This window comes from Prinia subflava, chromosome 18 (genome assembly GCF_021018805.1).
Source record: "Prinia subflava isolate CZ2003 ecotype Zambia chromosome 18, Cam_Psub_1.2, whole genome shotgun sequence".
Lineage (NCBI taxonomy): Eukaryota > Metazoa > Chordata > Aves > Passeriformes > Cisticolidae > Prinia > Prinia subflava.
The window spans coordinates 13,817,867-13,830,582 of record NC_086264.1 but is presented as its reverse complement, the minus strand read 5'-3'; the positions used below and the strand labels follow the sequence as shown (position 1 = coordinate 13,830,582).

At 44.6% G+C, this 12,716-nt stretch overlaps 1 protein-coding gene across 4 annotated transcripts in view; it reads left to right on the top strand.

The window, feature by feature from the left end:
* Nucleotides 1-12,716, top strand: part of PTPN13 (protein tyrosine phosphatase non-receptor type 13) — an 80,002-nt gene that overhangs the window by 24,037 nt on the left and 43,249 nt on the right. For all 4 annotated transcript variants that reach the window (XM_063414976.1, XM_063414977.1, XM_063414978.1 and 1 more), the window contains exons 5-7: nt 2,200-2,385; nt 3,988-4,081; nt 8,019-8,582. In XM_063414976.1, coding sequence (XP_063271046.1) covers nt 2,200-2,385; nt 3,988-4,081; nt 8,019-8,582 — 844 coding nt within the window. The remainder of the gene's footprint in view (nt 1-2,199; nt 2,386-3,987; nt 4,082-8,018; nt 8,583-12,716) is intronic.

Genomic DNA, 12,716 nt, shown 5'->3' with positions numbered 1-12,716 from the left:
ATACATCTGGGCTAGTCTGTCCTGTAATGCCACAGGCTGAAAGCAGTTTAAGCTGCTGACAAAGGAGAAAATAATTTGTTTTGGTTTAGGCTTACATAAAAATAAATATTGAAGTAACATAGTTGTTTTACACCTAATAAAGCATCTTGCTCTCCATGCTGCCATACCTTCTGTGAGTCTGGATTTGGCACATATGGATACTTACCTTTCACAACGGCCAAGAAAGGATTTGAATTGTTTGGAACAGGGAGTAGACTCCTGCTATTGACTTGTCAGTCAATGCAGACACTGTTGCAGACTGCTTAGAGCAGAGTGTTATTGCTCAATGTGGTTATTTTACACACCCAGCAGAACTTAGCCTGCCCTGCCAAAACTCACTGAAGATAAATGTGATTCATTATCTTCCTCAGTGCTCCTTCCCTGCCCCCAATTAAGCTTTCAGAAGTGAATACCTGCAAGAGTGAAAACAAGATTAAGTGCTTCTGAAAAAGCATTTAATAATGGACTTTGCAGCTGTGGGAGAAGCAATTTGTGCTTCAGATTTAGGTTTCTTCCTACTAGCTGATGTTATATATAAAACTAAGGAAGAAAATTTTGAAAGACTTCAGCATTTTAGGCATTTAGTTCCTAATATTTTCTTTAGCAGAGGGGTAGTTGGGCTCTCAGTTGCACTTATATGGAAGTAGCTGCCTGAATGCAGCTAAGTGAGGTAAAAACCTTAGAAGCTCTGAGGTTTATTTAGTTATTTATTTAGGGGTCCCTGTTCATAATGCCTACTGTGCCTGTCCCCAAATCCCTGGTTTTCTTAGACACTAGGGCTTTTCTCTTTCTTTGCTCTCCTGTCTGTAGGAGATGAAAGGAGCAGTATTCAACAATAATAGGAGAGTGACTTAAAGTATGTGGGTGTTGAGAAGAACGTAGGGGTGAATTTCAGTCTCTCTTTTCCTTGTTTCTTTGGTGTTGAGTGTAGCAACAGTTTCTCATAATGTCATGGGAAGGCGTGCTCTACCTGTAATAAAGCAGTGTTTCCCCAAGGACAGTGTGGTGAGGTATGCCTGGGAGCAGTTTGCCTTTGGGACGTGGCCGTGTGGCTCCTCTGTCCTGTGGAGTTGGTGCTGGCAAAAGGACAGGCTTGTGTGTGGTATCACTTCTGTGTGTTCATTTGCATGTGCAGGTTTTCCCTTTTTTAAACACGTTTTCTGTATTTGTCTGCCTCTGTTCGTTAATGAGCTGCTTCTCTGCTGGCAGTGTGGCTGAACATGAGATTCCTATCTCATTCATATACACGATTTTTATGATTAGTTAGAAGTGATGAACAGATAGATGGGAAAAGCCTGTGTTAATTAAATCGGGGTGGTCCAGAGTGCCTTTTTTATGGTTCACCTTGAGAGTGCTCACTCAGGGAAGATTGAAAGATTGCAGTTGTTGGAAGCACTCCGTGGTGCAGAAAGCCTGACAGTGTTTGTGGGTAACCACCCACTCTGGGAGGGCTGCAGGTCAGAAAGCTCAGGTCCCAAGTGAACTGAGAACAAGTGTTACCACTGCTGCTGCACACCCTGGGGAGGGATATTCCACATTCCCTGAACAGGGAGAGCACAAACTCATCGAGATTTATGGTTTTTTAGACTGTATGGGTGTTGTCCTGCAGTTATGGAGCTCTGCTTCATTAATCACTGGTGTGGCTGTTTTATTCCTTACTTTTTTGTTGATACTGTTTGGTAGCATCACTGGAATTTGGGAATGCTGTCACATCTGCTGCAAAATATTGGTGAGGTGAGGAACTGCAGAAAATGAGCACAGAGGGTTGTACAAAATTATTGTGATGCGGTTCGAATTTTATTCTTGTGAGTGGCAGAATGTTCAAATTAAGGTTTAAAACTTCCTCTGAACCTTCTCCCTTTTACTTTGTTTTCACTTCTTCATTAAATGTTTGAGAAAGTCATTGGTGTGCTGACCTTGCAGATCAGACAGCTTGTTTAGGCCAGGTCCCTGCAGAGCAGGAGCTGAGTCCAGAGGCTGAGTGCCTCTCCCCTGATGTACAGCCACTCTTTTTTCACCTCCCAGATGGAGACTTTGATGCTGGCCCAGGTAACGCAGGCAGGCAGTGTCAGAATAGCTGCTGTAGCTGTTGAGTGTCCCCTGTTTCTGTGTTCCCCGAGTCCTGTCAACGCTGATTCCCCTGCTGCTGTCTGTCACCAGCCCATCCAGCTCGGAGAGCACCTGAACAGCATCCTGCTGGGCATGTGTGAGGACGTGCTGTACGCGCGCGTGTCCGTGCGCACCGTCCTGGACGCCTGCAGCGCCCACGTCAGGAACAGCAACTGCGCGCCCTCCTTCTCCTACGTGAAGCACCTGGTCAGACTGGTCCTGGGGAGCCTGTCCGCGGTGAGTCTGTGTCACTGGGAGGAAATAACACAAGGGAGCAGGAAGAGAGCACCAGGGCTAATTCCGAGTCGCTCTGCCGTCACTCTTCCTCTTGTTTTGGTATGTTGCAATTTTGGCAGGGGTGAGTGTTGAGAGGAGAGAACAGCTTCTCTCCCCGTTAGCACTTGACAGTTCCTCGGGGAACGTGCATTCACGAGTTTCTGAGGAGGTCATTGCATGAACTGCCTTCATTGAAAAAAAGTAGGGAGAAACGGGAGAACAGGGTGATGAACTGCAGGGCAAGCCTTAGACTTGCTGCTACTTGAAATGCTTCAGAAATGATTGCTGCGAGTTTACTTTAACTTGAAGTTATGCTTGACTTTTGGAGAGTTGCGTATTAACAGAAAGGAGGACTGTTTAGGCAGTGTGCCAGTTCTCTTGCACTTCTGCTCAGATCTTGAATTGTGGAGGATTTTATTGTCTAACAAATTGTTTTTAGAAGTGGAAGAAATTACATTAACTCATCTTGCAAAGTTACTATTCCTGATGGGCAGCTTCTCTTTTCACCATTACAGCGTGACTTCAGAATAGTTAAATAATTTTAAGTAAATAAAGGAAAACCATAAATAGTCATAGAATCATAGGATTGTTTGGGTTAAAAGGGACCTTAGAGCTAGATCCAACCTCCCTGCTGTGGTCAGGGACACCTTTCACAAGACCAGATCGTTCAGAGCTCCATCCAGCCTGGCCATGAACACTTCCAGGGATGGGGCACCCACAAAGGCTCAGGGGATCTTATCTCTGTAAGTGGTCATTTGGTGGTGTCTGAAGCACCCCGAGAGGTCCCATCTGAATGTTTTCATTTGCCATGTTAATTGTTAGTGTGCTTTGTACAGGGCAATATAGCCCCAGGCTGGTTCAGGCTGTTTAATGTTAACTGAGTTGTATTGGAGTTGTGAAGTCTGCCTGATTTCTCCTTCCCTCCTGCTGCCCAGGTTGCACTCCTGCGATATGAAAAGATCTCACTAAGAATGTTTTGTTGTAGCAAATAAACTCTTCTTTGAATAACTGCACATGTGAAAGTTTTTTCCTAGGGAGGTAGTGATTAAAAAAAAAAAGCCTAAGTGAAAAGTTAGTGGGAGTAGTTAAGCCTGACGCTTGAGGAATGTGCCTGAGGGGCTGGAGAGACTCCTCGCAGATGGGTGCGTGTGATTTGAGGTGTGCAGTCTGTGAGGGTACCTGACAGTCCTTCCTGTTCCACAGAACCAGGCACGTTCCACTGACTGTAACCATGGAAGATGGGCTCTGAGTGTTGCTGTCCCTTCAGTTTGCTGTAGGGGTGGAATATGTTCAAATTACATCCCTGTGAACTTAATTTATTCTTAGTGGAAAAAAGCTAGACAAATGTGTAGTCAAATAATGCACACACTATTCAAATCTGGATAATTCTAGGGGATGTTCTTGCTGATGAATCAGTTTTTTATTAAAAGGTTTGAACTCCCATTCTGCACTTAACTGTTTGACACTGACTAATATTGTGCATTTCCATAAAAACAATGCTTGTTTCAGACTAATATGAGCTGTTCCAACATTTTGACTTTGTGTTACTGCCTTTTTTTGCAGATGGATCAGCTGTCTTGTAATGGAGATAGGAAATTGCAGCCAGACAGGAGCCAGGCTATTCGGGAGAGGCTGAGGGGAAAGGGGCTTCCCACGGGTAAGTGCTTCATTGCAGCCCTGTGGCAGACAGGGTTTGGTGGGTGGATTTTGTAAGCAAAGAAATGAATTAGAGGAGGACTTGCTTACATTCACAGAGCTCTGATGGTTCAGTGTCTAACTAAATGCTTGTGATGGTGAAACGTGGTGATGGTTTCAAGAAAATATTTGTCTGTTTTCAGTTCAGTCCGTATGGTAGGAGCAGGTTTAAAAGGTTCTTGGCCAAATGTTTTGTTTCTGGAGAAAGGAGATTTTCAGCTGAAGGTTGGTCAGCTAGAGGAAAAGGAAGCAGCTTTTCCTTGTTCCCTCTTTCTTGTGGACTCTGCTCTCTCATCATAGCTCCAATTGCACAAAAATCTCTTCTGGACCCTTTTCCCTGCACACAAAGCTCTTTTGCTGCCTTTTTTTTCCCCTGAAGAGAAGTGATGTGTGTTCCATCACAGCTCAGCTGTGCTCTGACAGTGTGAGGTGGATATGGAGGCCAGGTAGGGCTGTACTTTACTTCAGGGACACCAGGGAGGAGCCAGGCTGCTGCTGCCACTGTGGAGGAAAAAGGATAAAGGATGCAGGTCAAATGCTGATGTTTGCTGTGATTTTTTGTTGTTTGAGATCAGAGATGATGTTGTTCAAGGTCATTGGCAGCCCAGCTCTGTGCTAGGCTGTTCAGACAAGAGGATGTACTCTTCCAAAAGGCTGCTCTCTAATTTTTCTGGAAGAATGGTGGAGCTGAGCAGGAACATTTTATAAGGCATCAGCTTGGACCAGTCTAAGTCATTGCAACAAAGATATGTTGCAGATGTGCTGGAGTTGCTCCTCTGTTCCTGATCTGGGTGAAAACACAACTTCTAGTCTGTAAAAAATGGTTTATAGTGATGACCTCCATATGTGAACTGAAGTAGCTTAAACATTACCTTGATAAATCCAAACACACAGACTTAAATTATCAAGAACTGCAGCACAAACTTATTTCCATTTACTTGAAAATTTGTCATCTGTAAATATACTAAATATACTTTTTTATTTTTTTAAATTTCCCCTAGCTCATCAGTTCCAGAAAAAAATAGAACTGAGTAGGTGGAGAATAACTTTCAGAGTTCAGCAAAACCAAATGAAAGCCAGATGAAGATTTCTTGTTGAAAGAAAAAAAAAAAAGGATTTTATCCTTTTTCACTCCCAAAGCCATGCCTGTTTTCTTCCAATAAGTGTTTCTGTTTGCATCTAGCAGTACTGGTGGTTGGCACTGGTAGAGATCTTTTAAATTTAGGTATAGGGAGCTTCCAGCCTGGCTATTGGAAATGCTGCCAGGGTGGTGCTGAGGACAAACTCAGAACTGAAGATAAAGCGAGAGCAGACACAAAGGTCAGTGAGGAAACCAATGCAGAGATGCCAAATGCTGAAATGCTGTCTCTGTGCAGAAAAGCAGCTGTAAGCCCAAGCTTCTCCTGGGATACACAGAAATCCAGGAAGGGAGTAGCTAGGTGGATCTTTTGCCTTCTTGCTTGAGAAATGTACCCAAACCCCCTGACCCATAAAGCTGAGTGGCAAAGAGCAATGGTTGCCTTTTCCTGCAGGGGTGCTGAGGAAGGGAAGAGGTGAAAATGTTGCATTTATGAAACGTGAAGTGCTGCTTGGCAAGGCTCACTACCTCTGTTCTGAACAAGATGCCTGGCTTTTGGAGCTGTTTGGCGTTTTTGGATAGAAGAGCTGTCAGTCCAAAGCAGAATGCAAATTGTTATATGGATTTGTAACTTGGCCATTGCATGTGGTGCTTTCAGCAGTCCTCGTGTCCAGCTCGGTTCCTCCTGCACAGAGAGTGCATTGTTTAGCAGTACTTCCGTCTGAAACTTGGATTTTTCTCAACAATTTAGAAAGCAAAAGAGGAGAGGGAGTGCCATTCCTAGCAGTCGACCCACAGGCCACAGCTGGCTCTGCTGTCTTCTGTTTGGCTTTCAGCCTGCCCCAAAGGGATTGCAAACCCAACTCCTCCATCAGCTCCCCACTCAGATTTTAGAAACTAACCGCAGTGTCTGGGGAGAAAGAGGTTTTCTGTTGCTTTGTTTTCTGCACAGAGATGGCGTGGGAGATGTTTTTCAAACTCCTGTATAATAATTTCCTCTCTCGAGACCTTCCAATCTGGCCGTGGTGGTGTGTGTTCTCATGCACACATGGGCAGTCCTTCCCTGCTGCCCCAGCCCCTCTCTCTTCCTCACCACCCCCCCCTCCCATATGTGTGCTTCTACACACATCCAAAGACAAAATCCATAACAGAGTTGAAAAAGGTGTTTTGTTTGGTGCAAACAAAAGGAAGGGGCAGGCAGAAAGACTTTAAAGAAAATTGAGTTGAGTTTAGGCAGCAAAACCAGATACAGCATGTGATGGTACCAACTGTGTTTGCACTTACTTAATGGTGGATTAATTGCCTGTGTTGGTACACAAGGAATTGCAGACAGACTGGATTTAGTTAGACAACAACTCTTTCTCAGAGGAAAATCAACCAGGTTACTGTCAGCGTGAGTGAAAGATGGTCTGTGAAGGACACGGGTGTAAAGAGGGTGTATTGGCATTCAGAGCTGAAAACACCGAAGGAAGAAGAAAACAGATCGTGGTTATTTAGCAAATGTAACATCTGGCAGTTGAAGGTGTGTGTGGAAAGCTAGAGTTTCGTTTTAGCACCACAAGGGAATTTAATTGTGAACTCCTGGTTATTAGTTGCTATTTTTATTGTATACATTCCCTCACTATATATTATACATTGGAATCATACAGTTACTGTAATTGCATTTGAATTATTTACAGTAATTATAAATAATTGCTCTAATGTAACATCAAGTGGAGGATAAACACCCAAGGGCCATATGAGGAATCAAGAACCCCTACACTCCTCAGATGAGCAAGGAGGAGAGCTTAGTGCAACAGAGAAGTAACTGGGGAAGGGGAATGTTCCTTTTGAAGTTGCTTCATGCTGTAGCATCTTAATTGCTAATGGCTTGTTCTGTCCCCCTCCCTGACAAACAGGGAGGCACTTCTGTCCTGTTACACACCTGGGTAGCTCTGTGTGGTCTCAGGTGATAGAATTAATGTTTTTAGTCGAGCCAAGGTACTTAGGATACGTCTCCAGAGTTTCCATTACAGATACAACCCTTTTTTTAAAAAAAAGGAAGGTCATAACACGAGTCTTGCATGATAAAGATGTACAAGTTTCCTTATGCAGGTTCCTCTTGATCATTAGTTCGATATTTGTTCCTTATATATAGGCTTTTGCTGGTGATTCTTTCCTTCTTTTCCCCACATATTTCATTGTAAAAGCTGGAGGAGGAAAAGCTGAAGAGTAAACCACATGTTGACTTAATGAATTTGGACTTGAGCACGCCATTCAACTGAAAATCCATGTGTTAAAGAAGAAATATTATTCCAGTCTGCTCTGTTTTGTACTGTTTTCTGGAAGCTGGATACATGAGCACACAGTCATTCTTTTCTTACTGCTGACTCCATTGCAGGGCATCTGTAACTCTGCAGAACAAACCTGGACTTGTTATTAAAACCTGTAGGCGGTGTGTTTGGGTGTGAGAGGAATGGCTGATTTCAGATTGATTATTAAGTAGTATTTTTGGTGATAGTCCAGGCTATTTTGAAAATGAAACTAATGAGAAAACACCTTTCAGTAATTATGTGATTGGGGGTTTTTAATGTTAATATTGAATTATAGTAGTACTTGGTTTTTTCTTGGGCATTTTAGAACTAAAAGAAATAAAATGGGCATCATGTATGAAGTAGCTGGATTTCTGTCTCTGTTATCTGAGGGAGCCCTTGAGCCTTCTCAATGCTTTGCATGTAAAAACCAATGCCCAGGTGTGTGCTCATCATACCTGTAACTAACCTGTGTTGGCCTCCGTGTGCTGGGCAGAAAATGACTCGTTTGAAACGTCTCCTTGTTGCAGGAAAAGCGCTGGCGGTCGATGCACCCGAGGGACACAGAGCCCCCTTCTCTCAGCAGACCCCCCTGAACAAAGGACTCAGCAAGTCTATGGGGTTTCTGTCCATCCGAGGGACACGGGACGAGGAGGAGTTCTTCCAGGGCATTTCTGCAGATTACACTTCGGGTCAGGAGGATGTTTTCTGTCCTCATAGGTGTAAAACCAGCGAGCCTGAGAAAAAAGGTCACCTTCACACAGATGTCCCTCCCAAGCGGAAAATATGGGCCTCTTCCACAGACCTGCTTTGTGCCGCTGACAGGGCAGCTGAGAGGGACCCTGCGGGGGGCTCTCACAGGCACAGCCCCCAGGGTGAAACGTTTACAGTACGGACTGCTGCAGCTGCCAGGAGCAAGGAGGCGCGGTACTCGGACGGGAGCATGGCCCTGGACGCCTTGGCAGCGCAGAAACCGGAGCCAGCGCGCCGCGCGCCCGACACGGCCACGTCTGCTGCCATATCCAGTGCCTTCGACAGGATCAGGGAGAGGCAGAAGAAGCTGCAGCTCCTCAGGGAGGCTATGAATGTAGAAGGTAAGTGAAGTGTTTTGATTTTCTGGGTATTCCAGTGGTCAAATAAAGATATCTCGTTATGATAAATTTGAGTTCTCTTGTAGCAGCTCTTGACACAGTTGAGGTCTTTGCTTCATCTTTTTTACAAAGTGAAGTCATTAGAGCATCTGTTGCCAGTGAAGATACATGTGGTTGTCCAGATTGCTTGCTCAGAATAGTTGATCTCTAACAAGTATCAAGCTCATCAATTACAATTAGGAAAAAAAAAAAGCTGCTAACAGCCAATTGTCAAGTAATTGTACTCGAAAGAAGATTCTCATCTCCAGCTATTAAAGATGGATTTATGCCCCCGAGGAAAGGCAGAATTTCATCTCCAGATCTGTTTTTGTGCATAACTCTGGACTGAAGCCCTTAAATATAAATTTTTTTTTTTGGCCTCGTCTTCAGATCTTTACTTCAGTGGGAATACTTCACACAAGTTCCACCAGTTCATTAAAAAATGCATGGGGGACAAACAAGTCTTTGTAATTGTTGTGGGGAAAGTTATAAAATTACCTTGATGCAGAAACCTCTAAGTGGAACTGCATGTTATATTTGCTTTGGTTTTGTGGGGTGATTTTCAGGGGCTGTAAGTTTGATACAGTTGGATAGAAGACAGAAGATAGAGCAGAGCTGGATCCTGCTTGTGCTGGTCCAGAAAGCATACCCTGGTCATGTCAGGTGTGTGGTAAAGTGTACGTCCAGAGCCAGCTCAGGCATTTCCTCACTGCACTCAGCCTCATGAGTTAGCCTGGCTGCTGTGTGACAGGAGGAACTGAACACACACCCTACCCCTGCCTCCTTCTTCTGCCTGGGGTGTGAACACCTCCGTATTAAGGAGAGATGATAAACCTTTAGTCAAGGTTGAACTGGTGAAAATGCCTGCTCGTGCCCTCTGTGGCCATCTGGGGAGATGCCTGTATTGCAATTAGCCCGGGAAGCCAGTCCTCTCCTGTGCACCGAGCCTCTGTTCCAGAAGGGAGGAGGTTACTGGAGTGGCACAGGCAGGGTGAAAAGCTGCTGTGATCTCTGTACAGCTCCTGTGCTATCAAATCAGCATCTCCCATGCGGGTTGCGTTATCATGTGAAGAAATGAAGCAGATGAAAGCAGCACTATGGAGAAGCATTGTTTATCTCTGTAGCAGTTCACTAGCTGTTATTATCTACCCCGATGTCTGATGAGGTGCAGGGAGGCTTGGTTGGCTTTTGGTTCGAGTCTGAAATCAGCAGGGTCCGTCTCAAGTGTGAGTCAGCTGGGATCGCTGGAGATGGGCGCTGACAGAGTTTAGGGGAGGCCACTCCCAGCGTTGGGAAAGCTCGGCAGCCTTGTGCAGGAGCGCGGCTTTGTGCAGGTCTGTGTTGCACAAGAGCAAAACCAAAGCCTGGCCAAACCCACTGGTGAGCAATGGTTTATCATTCTCATTCAAGCAGAGTGGGAGATGGCAGAAAACAAAACATGCCCGTGCCTTTGGGACTGAGATAAGTCAGATGTGTGAAACTACTCCATTCCTAAGGGGAATGGGTGAAAGTGCAGTCAAATAAACTGGGAACTGGGCCTTAATAGTCACAGAGGCTGAGTGACAAACACTACAGGGATGACTGGGGAACAGCCAATGACTCACTGCCCATCCTTCTGAATTACTTGCTAGGAAAAAGTAAAGACACTTTCTCAACAGGTAGCTGGGTTTCAGAGTTTTCTATTTTCTAGGAAGGTGCGTTTGGCTCTTGAAGGTGGGAGTGTGTGCTTCACTGTTATATTTTAGGCTCTCAACTGTTCGATGTCTTCAGTCAGTTAACTACTTAAAGAAAAACTTTTGGACCAGACACTAGTTGTGAATGTGAATTTTTAATGAGCCAGTTTAAAGGAGTATTCTAGTAAGATGGATGACGAATGCTGTTTCACATAGGAGTTGCTGTTATGTCTTACAGGGCTTGAGAAGCCTGACTGGAAGTATCTATTCTGCCTTAGTGAGCAGATTCACAAAAGTCTTAATATATAAAGTCTGCTAGTCTGTTAAGACTTCTTTCCCTTTTCCTTTTTTTTTGTTCTGTATGTTTTACTGTTCCCCATCTTACTTTTTTTACACCAGACACATCCCTTGAGATCTTTCATAAGAAGTCTATTGCCAGTTTCATCTGTCAAAGAAATGAAAAATACAGTCTTGAGTTTTTTGTGCGTTACTGTTGTATGTAATTTTGAAGTACTTAGTGGGTAGACAGAGATTTCCACATCCAACACTATCAAGTGTCAAGTGTGTGTGGAATTACTCTTCTGACCAGCATAGCTGAGAGGTATGAGTGAAAAAAAGAGAAGGAGAATAATTTACTTCAAAAGTTCATGCAGTTTGGAATAAGGGTTCATTTCAGTTTGGAGGGGGAGGAATGGGCAAGGAGTCACAGGAAACAGGGTTAGGTTGGGTAGCAGAGGAGGTACAATCTGCCTTCTCTTTGCTAGATCTGGGGATAATTTCAGTTCAGTCCAGGTCTAGGTTACAGCTAAGCCTGTGTAAATTGTATTAAGCCTCTGCTTTTGACTGTATACATTGTTTTTCTGTTTTTGAATTGTGAAGTGACATTGGACTCTCTGTCAGTTGAACTTGGCGAGATAAAACTTCCCTCTTCAAACTACAAAGGAATTTAAATTACATATGGCATATTTTTCTTTAACTTACTTTGGGTTAAGCTGGAAAACTTTTCTGTTATTCATAAAACCTTAAGGAGCTGACTGCCTTGGAAAAAGAAAATGTTGTTATGCACAGGCCCTGGTTTGCCAAGCTTTCACTCAGAACAGATTTTTACAATCTAAATTATAAACTCATGAAAAGCAGAGTTTATAGTGGAAAGAATGACAGAGCTTTAATTACAGCTGTGCTGCAGTACTTTGTAGTGAGCTGCAGACCATCTGAAGTGCACTATAGTGTTGAACATCTCAGATTTAGCCTCAAAGGCTCCCAAGGACCGTGTCCTTGTGACTGCCTTGCTCCGGGACTTACTGGCTGATGTTGATGGGCTGTGCAGTGTCAGGGCGAGGTTTTTATCTCTTCTCTGCTAAGATCATTGTTTATAATTGGCTGCCATTGAGCCAGATGGGGGCACGGGCAAGAGTCTGCTGTTTGGCTTAAGGTGTAGCCAGTTCTGATCCCTAGGAAGAGACTCAAAAAGCTAATTTTACCAGGAGAGTAAGTCCTTCATCTTTGCCCTTTTGTTCATTCTTGTTTTGTTATGGAGGTTTTGTGACCTTAGAATTGATTAGAGTTGTGAAATTGTCAGGTGTTAAACCCTAACATCTCACCTGTGCCTGGAGAGCAGGTTTTGTTTTTGTTGTTCTTTTGAAATGTGGAAATTGTTGACTGGATGCTGCTGATGGTGTCCCATTTCTTTCAGAGAAAAAATAATTCTCGTTTACATTTTGGAAGCTTGCGTTTCAGCTCGAGAGTTGAAGGTGTGGTCTGTTCTCCCCCACTCCGGGTTTTTTCCCTTCTCTCCCACCAAACTGGTGATACCTCCTGACTCCTGTCCAGTGTCCAGGCACTCAGAGTTTGCTGTCCCGGGCCTGCCTTCGGAGGGCTCAGTGGCCAGGCACAGGCTGAGAGTGGCTCTGTGGTACCACTGCCCTGTGACAGGCAGCCCCCAGTGAGCGCCAAAGGGCAGAGCAGGGCTCTCCCTGCCGTGGAGCTGTGGTTTAACCGTGCTGCAGAAATCATTCTGTACGGGGTGTGTACAGAGCCGTGTGCCTGATGTGAGCCGTGCTCACCGCACTGGAGTCCCAGGCTGCATTCTGTGAGTGCTGCTGGAGCTGCCCGGGTGAGGCTCTCCCTGTGAGCGGCGTGCCCGGGCTCGCAGGCTCGCCTTGCACAAACAGAGTTTGGTTATTGTGTGTGTGAGCTGCCTGCCAGGCTGTGCTGGGCTGGACAGGGAACCTGGAAATGCCCCTCTGCAGCACAGACACAGACCCCGCAGCTGGTAATGCATCGTGGAGATACCACGTGCTGACTTCACTTATTAATACAAGTTTTATATATTCATTTTAATTACAAACTCCTAAAGCATGCTTAAACTCAGGGGTTTTTTTCTATTAAGGTATGAAGTAGTTCAAAGTGTTTTGGTAAAAGACTG